Source organism: Corvus brachyrhynchos, unplaced genomic scaffold, assembly GCF_000691975.1.
Source record: "Corvus brachyrhynchos isolate BGI_N302 unplaced genomic scaffold, ASM69197v1 scaffold239, whole genome shotgun sequence".
Classification (NCBI taxonomy): Eukaryota; Metazoa; Chordata; class Aves; order Passeriformes; family Corvidae; genus Corvus; species Corvus brachyrhynchos.
The window spans coordinates 4,320,225-4,330,631 of NW_008246057.1; the positions used below are offsets into that span (position 1 = coordinate 4,320,225).

Here is a 10,407-nt window from a genome sequence, read left to right on the forward strand (position 1 = left end):
AATCCTGCCTGCCCAGCACCTGGCAAAGGTTTAACAGCCAGATAATTCCTGTTAATTCCAGCCTCTAGAAGATGATAATGAGGCACTGTGGCAGCGAGCAGTGAGCTCTGCTGAGCAGCCTGGGAGCATCAGACCTGAGTGTCAGATGGTCCTGTATAAAAGGGGGATGAGAGTTTTCTCAAAAAAGATGTAGATGGCACTCCTGCTTTTCTGTGTTCCTATCCGCTACTTGGAAATCAGCTCTGGCATTGCAGCATGATGGCATTCTCTAGTGAATCTACTGTTTTGTTCTGTACATTTCTCCAGTATACATAATTACTGCTTGTGCACATCTGCTTGTAAAATTCTTTCTGTGAAGAAGCCCAGACTGCATTAACACTCATGTTTTAGGCTTTCAAGCACACAACAGTCCACCTGAAAAAAAAAAATAAACCAGAGGTATTAGTCATTTTATAGAAAAGGGCAATTACTGTTCAAGTAGATTTAATCTTTGAATATTGCTGAAATGACTAAAATGACATAAATTAACTTCAAAATAAGTATGCTGCCTTTGATATGTCTGCTCTCTCTGAGAATATTTGCTAACAGCAGTTTGTCAGCACAGTAGGGAGCAGGTCTTGTGGTCTTCCTGCTCTTGGGAGGTTCTCAACATGGAGGGGAACCACAGGGCTTGATCTGCAGCTGGAAAAGGGGATAATTTAGCACCTTACTAACAGGTTTTTTCATGATGATTCTGTGAGTGACTAATATATGCTTTTTCTTTTACCTCTGGCGTCTTCCCTTTGCTCATAACCGTATCTGTATTAACACAAACTACGTAGATACAGTAGTCATACAATACAGAAAAGAAACCCAATATGAACATATACATATAAGCAGTATTTTTCTATTTATATCATACAAGTGCAAGCTGCTTATCACATATTTGTATCTCTATAGATAGAAAACATCTGTGTATAACGTAAGTATACAGAAAATGTAACATTTTAATATCTATAGCAGTCCTTGTTGAAGCATCCCTCCTGTTCGCCAGCCTGCAGTGTTGCTCTCACTCCTCACCAGCAGCTTCATTACCCAGCTATTTAACTTTCTATGAGTATTTCAAGCAAGTCATGCTTCAGCTGAGCACAAGCAACTCTGAGTGCTGAATAATACAGACCCACTGCCTCGGCTTGTAAAAGAAAGCGGTTGCTGCTCTTGCTCGGTTACGAGCAAACAGCTGCTCTGCCGTCATCTTAGTCCAAGGGATCGTAGGTACTAGCCCTAAGATGGGGAAAAAGCACATCCCAAAACAAAGGAATGACTAAAGTTTGCAGTGCTGTGGGGTGTTTTTAACGCGGTTCTCGGCTGCTCTGACCGCTTTTCCCGTGCGCAGCCCTAGGCGGGTGCCTCGGCTCGGAGCAGGATGAGCAGTGTCCCGGAGCCGTGGCGGTGCAGAAGCGCATTGACTGCCACCCGCAGCCGGGGGCTTCCCAGGAGGCCTGCGAGGCGCGGGGCTGCACCTGGTGCTCCACCGATGTGCCCAACGCTCCCTGGTGCTTCTTCCCTGAGGACAGCCCCTACGGCTACGCCCGGAGCGGGAGCATCGAGCAGACGGACAAAGGCTGGAGGTGAGTGCGGGTGGCTCCCCTTGGGTGCTGCAGGCTGGCGCTGCCCCACGACCCCCGCCGGGCGCTCTCGCCGAAGACTCTCCCCAGGCTGCTCCGATGCACATGCGACAAGGAGGGTAATGGACACCTTTCCCTGTGCATATGCCGCAGAATTGGGGCTTGTGCTCTCACCACACCGCTGGTGAGGAAACCACGTGCAGGCACAGAGTGGTACCTCGCACCCTGGGAGCTGTGTCCCAGGAGACTATGAGGCCTCCTCTCTTTGGTGGCCCCTGTTTCATCCATTAACAGCAAGGAGGGCCTAAACTGACCTCGGGGATTATTTCTCTCAGTAAGTCAATGACTTATTTTTAAAGAGCTGACACAGAGTAGCTGGGTGGTTCCCCCGGCCTGCCCCAGGGTGGTCTCAGCCCGTGATGGGTTGTGGTGGGCACCAGCACCTGTCTCCACTGCAGGGTCACACTGAACAAGCGCCAGTCCTTGACCCTCTTCGGAAATGACATTTCCCCCATTGTATTGGAAGTGGAGTTCCAGACAAAGGACAGACTCCGGTTCAGGGTGAGTACTTGGGGGGTTGGAATGATTTAATCAAAGCAGCACATGCTAAGGAGTGAGCTAACCTGCCCCCTGCTCGCCTTGCTTTAGCTCTACGACCCCAACAAGCAGCGGTTTGAAGTCCCACTCAAGATCAATGGCCCTGGGGTTACCGCTGAAGAAGCCAACTATGAGGTGGAGTTCTCAGAGGATTCCACACACTTCACAATCAAGAGGAAGAGCACTGGCACTGTGCTGTGAGTACTACATGTGATTCATGTTGCTTTTTGTAGAAATTAGGTGTGATAGGTGTGTGTTTCCTCACACCCTGTTGCTTGGGTCTGTGTGACAAGGGGTCAAAAGCAAACTGGATGTGGTGTAAATGCAGATTTATGCCTTGTCCCTGAAGGCCATTCATTATTAATAGGAGTATGTGCCTATATAACAGACAATTATCTATGTGCATGTATAAAGATTTATTCAGTAAGTCAAATAACTTTTGAGGCTACAACTTCATGGCTTGGGACACTGGTGAACTCAACTCATCAAAGCACTGAGCTAAGATTTCTGAAATTTGAGGTGTCAGGAATTGAGCACCAAATCTCCCAATACTCTCTAGCAGGCAGGTCTAGGAAGCTCAAAGCCATGGAGGCCATAAGCCTCTAACTTCCACTGATGTCAGTGAGTGGCATTGGCTCTAGTTTGTCCCTCTGCAAAAATACCATTTGTTTTCTTGAGCTAGTACTGTAAGTTTAACTTCAGCAAAAGCTCCCCTCACTAACAAAAGTCACCAGGTGTCATAGTTTCCCCTTTCCTTGGCTTCCATCTACACATCTCTAGTGCATAATGCTACTTAGAAAGAGAGTCCCAATCAAAATCCTGCTAGCTGCTTTTGGGAATGCAGCAGTGAGCAATGGAAGGATTCCTTAACATGAGTGGTGCAAATAAGACAATACAGCCTCTAGAATTGTCTGCAGATGGAACCATCATGCTGGGTTTTTAATGAGCTGACCATCCTTTTGAATTACAGTCTCATGGCATCTCTTTATATGTGTCACAGTCAATTCTGTAAAGTTTTATTTATGCAGGCTATTTTAAATTAATGTATTATGCATTACTCTGATAACAAAAATAATTTAATTTCTCATTAGACTTAACAGCTCCATGTAAACATCTGGCTTTTGTTAAAGGCCCAGTTTTCTTCTCCTTCTTTCTGTAAAGGCTTATTAATTGGAATGCTGATGTAAGGGGTGAATGCATAACAAGTGTCTAGCTCATGACCCATTCCCATTCAGCCCTCCTCACCTTCACCCAGACCCCAAGGGTTTAGCCCAGGTTGATCAAACTTGAGATGTCCCAGCTAAGGGAAGGGGCCTGCCGTGGAGCAGATGGCAGGGCCTGCCAAAGGTGCAAGTCCAGTGACAGGCAGAGGAGCACAAGTTGGTCCCCACTGAGCAGGTTTCCAGGAGGGCACATTCACTGCCCTGCCATGGCCTGGGAAAGTCTCCTCCATTCCCCTCCATCTCCTTGTCCCCCAAGGCCCGTGCCCAGCAGAGGTGTGGGGTGCAGCAGAGCTGTGCTGCAGAGCCCAGGGAGGCAGAGGGCAGCCTTGGTTTGCAGCACCAGCACAGCATCAGCAGTGATGCTCTGCTCTCCAGCATCCCCATGGGAAATCGTACACTTGCCTCCAGGCAGGTAAAGGAGTGCTCCTGAAACCCAGCCAACCCCAAAAAGAGGAAATTGTGGGTGAATATAATGCACAGATAATGGACTTTTATCCTGCAAGCAATGGCAAGGCTGCTTCCAAAATACTCTCACCAGCAGGGACAGAGGATTTTGTGTATAGAAAGGGAAATTGTTCCTGGGAATTCTGGTTTCATGTGAAATGGCACAGCCAGTACTACAGTCTGAAGGATCCTGTCAGGGAGCCAGTCCTCTCACAGCTGAGTCATATTTAGTTTAGTTATATTCCCTGTGTGAGGAGCAAAAATGCTTCCCCTTCGTTTGTTTGCCTGTCCATCCTGTCAGAGTGAGGAAATGCAGGTGCTCAGAGATAGCTCCACAGCCATAGAGGGATTTGCAATCTCCTGAGCCACCAAAAGAGCTGTGCAGATGGAATCTTTCAAAATAGGAAAGCAGGTTATCTATCCTGGCCTAAAAGCTATGGGTGGCTGCATTTACTTTACTGGGGAGGATGAGCCCTCAGCAATCAGCATTATAGGAGCACTCTCATCAGTGGCTGCACTTGACTGGCTGGGTCCAGGGGTGCATTGGTGGCATCTGGCATGTTAAAGTAGATTTTCATGTTAGTTCAACCTGCCCAAAGGCAGATTTGAATGCTAAAACCTGAATCTTTTCCTTTGGGCTCCCTCCAGAAGTGGGAGCAGCTGCTCCAGGGCATCCAGGCCCCAAGCTGCACAGTTGGTGGCCTCTGTGCTCCAGACAGGTTAGGGCAGGCTGTGTGGGAGAGTGTCCCTGAGAAACAGGCAAGTGTCTGACACCTGAAGGGACTTCAGCCTCCTGTTTTAAGATGTGAATGGTCATTGCCTTACTGTCTCAATAAACAGCTGAATCAGTCACTAATTTCCATATGCACACAAACACTGCTCAGACCAGTCGATGTGGGCAAATAAAGCCTCTTCAACAGGTTGCTACAGTTGCACTCCCCAGGTATGGGTGGATAATAACTTGTGTCTGCACCAAACCAGGTCAGGGTTCTCTGATGGACCTTTTAAATATCTCTGAGGAAAGGTTTCCCATAGTAAAGCAAACCCAGGTCCTCAGAAATCTGCTTTGCATTATGCTTCTTATCCCTTGCTGGCAGAGCCATGCTGCTGGATGACCCACCCTCCAAAAAAGCCTAAATTCCTTCATGATCCCCAGCATGCTCTGGCACAGCTGACAGTCCACCTGGGGAGAGAGCAGCCTGTCTGAAGCAGAAACACGGTGTAAGTTGGGGTTGCTCTTTCAAAGCCCACACCTGTATTTCCCTGCCCTCCTTCCCGAGGTGCGGTCTGTCCTGCCATCCGTGTCTGTGCTGTAGGCTGTGAAGCAGTGGGGTAGCTGGTGTCAGGCTCCTGTCTGTCTGCTTGATAGAAAACCCCATCTCTGCTCTGCCACTCGTGTGTGCAGAGCCTCCTCCTTGTGAGGAATGATTTAATTCCACATTGGAAATGCTGCAGGGGACAGGCAGGGGAGGCTTTGAGGTATCCCTGAGTGTGCTTTACAGGCGTTTCTCATGCTTGCTGCATGCAGGGAGACTTTGCCATTGCTGAGCTACCCAAGGAGGGCAGGACAAACTCAGGGCTCCATGTAATCACAGTAACAGGGGAGAGGAATAAACTATATGAGGGGAGAGACATTAACAGCTGATTGCAAACCTCATGCAGAGCCAGGAGCAAGAATAAAAGGCCTAGTCCTGCTACATTTTCAGCTTGCTCCAAGGTAATCAGTTGACAGCTGCTGCTTTGCCTGCATGGGGAGAAAATTAGACAGTCATGTAGGGAGATGATCCAGGCACTGCTGGGGGCTACTGGGACCAGAAGCTCTTGGGCTGCCTCCCTTTCTCCTCCCAGTAATGCCTCTTGGCTTACTGTCTCTTACCTTTCTCCTTCTCATCCGCTGCTGTCCTGTTCTCTGTCCCATCCCATCCTGCCTCCTTCTGCTCCTCTTATTCACCCTCTCCAAAGCTCCTGCTGTTTTCCCACTAGCCAGGGAAGGTCCTTTTCTGTGCCAGTAGCTATCCAAAGCCATGGGGGTAAGGAGGGGCCATGTCCACACATTCACTGGTGGGGTGCCAAGGGGATCAGATGAGACACAGCAAAGCTTCTGCTCCCATCCAGATGTCAGATGTTTTCTGTTTTCCACGAGAAAATAGAAACCTGCTTCTGATTTAAGGCTGCAAGTCACAGATCTGAACCATGAGGGACAGGGACTGGGGCCTGTATCTGCTTGCTGCCCCAGAGGTGAAGCTCCATCTTTGTCGGGCAGCAGAGACTGCAGGGAGCCTCTTTCCACTCCCATCATACTTAGAAAATAACTGTTTTGGCAAAATTGGTGTGGTCAGTAGAAAAATGTTTTGTCAAGAGATTGGCTTTAGTTTAGTAAATCCTTGCTCAGGATACCCTGGTTGATCTTGCAGCTCTAATGGGAAACTGTCCCACTGTTGGCCAGGGCCCTATGTTAGTAAAAACAGCAGATAAAATACTGTGTTGTAATTAGGCAGGTGAGGGAGCTAAACAGCCTGTGAGTTGTTTTGTGGCACATACACTCAGATTCAGTGCTATTCTCCTTCCTGCTCTTGCCACACTAACAACAGCAACCACTGGCAGAGGCAGTATCAACTGAGAGCATGAAGGCTCCAAGAAAGCATAGATTTTCTCAAGAACAGAGAGTAAAAGGCTGGGAACTATTTGCTTTAAGACAGTGATAAATAGCAAACACATGCTCATTTTGCAGTGTGTGATTACCCTGTGGGACTTATTGCCCCAGGGTAGCACTAGCACAGGAGGCCTGGCAGGATACACATTCAGGCATAATAAAAAAATGATCTGTAGGAAAATAAAACCCCCAAATACTTTTGTCTCTATACTTCACAACATCAGTTAATTCTATGAAAACAGCCAGAAACTTCCTCCATAAGCAGATTATTGCAAGACTGACTCTGAGTGACATCTTATGCCTTCCTTTGTGATATCTGGCCTGGGCCATTGCTGGAGACAGGCTGCAGAGGGATGGACTACTGATTTGATTCTCCACTTTAATATCCTGACTTTTCCTTCATGATGTCACACAAATAATGGAAGGCAGAACATTTTTTTTCCAAGCCAGATAGGGGCTACTTTCTATTAAGAGTTTAGAATACCTTGTTTGTTCTTGCACTTGGGAATATACTGCACAAATAACCAAAATCTAATCAAGACTTTCCCTAATTTCCAAAAAGGCTGCTGCAGGGTTCAGGTGCCTTTTTTATTGTTTGTGGTAGTTAGTACAGACACCACTTACCATGAAGACGTTTTTACATAGGCAAGGCTATTGTCTTAACTGCAGTTTTGCTGAAAGCAAGGGGAGTAAATTGTATGCATTATGGATAGATTGGGTTTGTTGCTAGTTTGTAAGAGCCATTGTTTTAGTCTTCTAATCATTAAGATTTATGTTATGTAGACAAGAAGTATTGTAGGTGTATCACTTATCCAGGTGTTTTTCAAAGCAAAAATAAAGCATAACTCCAGCAAGTTATAGGACATTTCCTGATATCACAATGATGAATACAGTAGAAGTAGAGCAGAACTGTGTCAATAACTGTAAATATACTCTGCAGTTCTTTTTTTTATAAATGTCATGTTTGTGGAAAATCTGTTGATTACTCCTGCTGATTTCCACGGAATCACAGAATAACAAGGTTGGAAGAGACCTCCAAGATCATTGAGTCCAACCCATGCCCTAACACCTCAACTAGACTATGGCACCAAGTGCCATGTCCAGTCTTTTTTTAAACACATCCAGACATGGTGACTCTCCCACCTCCCTGGGTAGGCCATTCCAGTACTTTATTATTCTTTCCATGAAAAACTTTTTCCTAATATCCAACCTATACCTTCCTTGACGTAGCTTGAGACTGTGTCCTCTTGTTCTGTCAGTTGCTGCCTGGTGGAAGAGACCAACCCCCTCCTGTATATGACTTCCTTTCAGGAAGTTGTAGAGAGGGATAAGGTCACCTCTGTGTCTCCTTTTCTCCAGGCTCAACAATCCCAGCTCCCTCAATTGTTCCTCCACCTACTTGACAAATCACCTTTAAAGGAAGGTAAACGTATAAAAATTCAGTCTTGGGGGGCCTTCTGCAGTCCAGTGGTGTCCCAAGACTTACAGCTAATAAGGAATACAGCTGTTGTGAAACAGTGTGTTGTGGTTTAACCCCAGCTGCTTGCTCACTTCTGCCTGAAAGATGGAGAGAATTGGAAGGGTAAAAGTGAGAAAACTCATGGGTTGAGACAAGAACAGTTTAATAACAGAAAAAAAGTAGTAGTAGTAACAATAATAATAATAATAATAATAATAATAATACTGTAATTAAAAGGAAAATAACAGAGAGAAAAATAAAACTCAAGAAAGAAAAGTGATGCAAATGAAAACAATTACTCACCACCATCTGACTGATGCCTACCAGTCCCTGAGCAGCAGTCTTGCAGCCAACCTTCCTGCTAGTTTTAATGCTCAGCATGAAGCCATATGGTATGGAATACCCCTTGGGTCAGTTGAGGCCGGCTATCCCAGCTGCATCCCCTCCCTGCTGCTTGTGCACTCCCAGCCTCCTTGCTGGTGGGGCAGTGTAAGGGGCAGCAAAGCCCTGTTGTGCTCTGTTAAGAACTGCTCAGCAATAACTAAAACATCCCTGAATTAGCAACAGCTTCCAGCACAAATCCAAAACATCACTGCATACCAGCTACTATGAGGGTTAACTCCAGCCAAAACCAGCAGTCAGTGGAAATATTTTTAGCAATCTGAGATCAGTGGAAAACCATAGAGAGCTGGGCTCCTAAGGTGATGCTCTTCAGCATCTCAAGTGTGTTGAGTCAGTATATTTGAGGTTCATTTGAAAATAGAGTGTGTACTCCTCACTCCGTAAGGTGCTTTAGCACTTTATGGGCAGCCTGGGCATACTGTAATAGCCCAGGCCCTCTGGAAAGGTGTGCCCAACCTTTGCCAGGGGGCTTAGACTCCCTTTTTGGATAGCTGGGTAAAGTTACAACTGAATTTGCACACAGATAATATACAGGGTGGTCTGGAGGCCAAGGAAAGCAGATGTTACAGGGGACATTTTCTCCAAGTGACTGAGTGGACTAATTGTTTACAGCTTAAAATAACGAGCTCAGTTCTCCAGGATTCATTGTAATAATAAGAAGAAAAAGACCAAGCCTCTCCCAACTTAAAATTATTTTCAAATGTTCACATCATTCATGATGCATGTCCTAATGATGTATCATATATGTGTCCCAAGTCTCGTAATTCTGGAGGTTTTGTAAGAACACGTTTAGAAGTGCCAGCAGCTGGTTGCTCACAGCAGGCAAGTCAGTGCTTCGAGCCATTGCAGTCGTCGGTCTCCAGTAAACCTCGACAGAGCAAAGTTGTTCAGACAGGTCATGTCCAGTTCATGTTACAAAGGACTGATGATTGCACTCCTGAAAACCATCTTGTACTGCCTTTTAGTCATCCCCCTCGAATGTTGTGACAATATTAGTCATGATCTACACCTTCAAGATGAACAGGATGTTTTATCTATCTGCCTACTCACCTTCCTTTAATACTACTTCCTTGGTCTACTCCAGTTGTGTTTCATCCTGATGGCCAGTGGCTTGACTGCTGGGTGTGAGACTAGTTCCCTTTCTGGCCAAAAATGTTAATTTTTACAGAAACCTTTTCAATCTGAGTCATTCTTTTTTTTCCTGATAAGAGGCTAAAAATTAGAGAGCTTTACTCTTTAGTGTAGTGCACGGTGTTTGGAAGAAAAGAGTAGCTTTCAACAATCAGACTCCTTGGACAGGCAACAGCTGACTCTTCACAGGCAATGGGCCAGGCAGATATGAGGGGAGGCTGGTTTTTATTTCCACAGACACACTAATGGGTTAAGACTTTCAGCAGTGAATGTGACTGCAGCTATTACCTCTTGTGCAAAGAGAAGGGTTCTTGTCCTCACAGACTTTGCCTTATCTAACTGCTAGTAGGGGTTGAATTTTTGACAGTGAGCAACTGTTCAGCTGTGCTTTTAGATTTTTTAGATCCCTTCTGTTGTCGATCACAGTGCTTTTATGGTTCATAGGACTCTTGGAGGAAAACCATGCAAATTCCTGCAGACATTATGTCATTTTATGCTCCCTCCCGTTTTCTTCCTTCTATCTGCTTTAAACCAGCAGGGGGGGAGGTGGAAGAAATATGACATTTTCTTTTGTTGTATCCAAGGGTTTAAGGAATGACAGACATAATTTTTTTCATTTAAGTGATTGCTCTTTGCCAATGCCACACGAGCAAACACATAAAGTAGCACAACAGCTTGCCACAGTGTGCTGGAGAGCACAAGGACTCTGGAAGCTGCTTGGGAGTGGAGGCAGAGAGTAGTGCTGGGGGAAAACCTGTCCATGCTTTCCTTCAGATGGAGATGACGCAATGACGCCCAGAAAAAAAGAGAGAGTCATCACCAGCCTTTTTATGTCATGGTTAATGCTATATTTAGTGTGTAGCTGTGCTGGCGTGCGGAGGTCTAGGGAAA

The 10,407-nt window shown here is 46.0% G+C and overlaps 1 protein-coding gene across 1 annotated transcript in view; it reads left to right on the forward strand.

Moving 5' to 3' along the window:
• Window positions 1-10,407, forward strand: part of LOC103623480 (sucrase-isomaltase, intestinal-like) — a 63,162-nt gene that overhangs the window by 2,902 nt on the left and 49,853 nt on the right. The window contains exons 2-4 of the mRNA XM_017745946.1: window positions 1,376-1,610; window positions 2,066-2,168; window positions 2,256-2,401. Coding sequence (XP_017601435.1) covers window positions 1,376-1,610; window positions 2,066-2,168; window positions 2,256-2,401 — 484 coding nt within the window. The remainder of the gene's footprint in view (window positions 1-1,375; window positions 1,611-2,065; window positions 2,169-2,255; window positions 2,402-10,407) is intronic.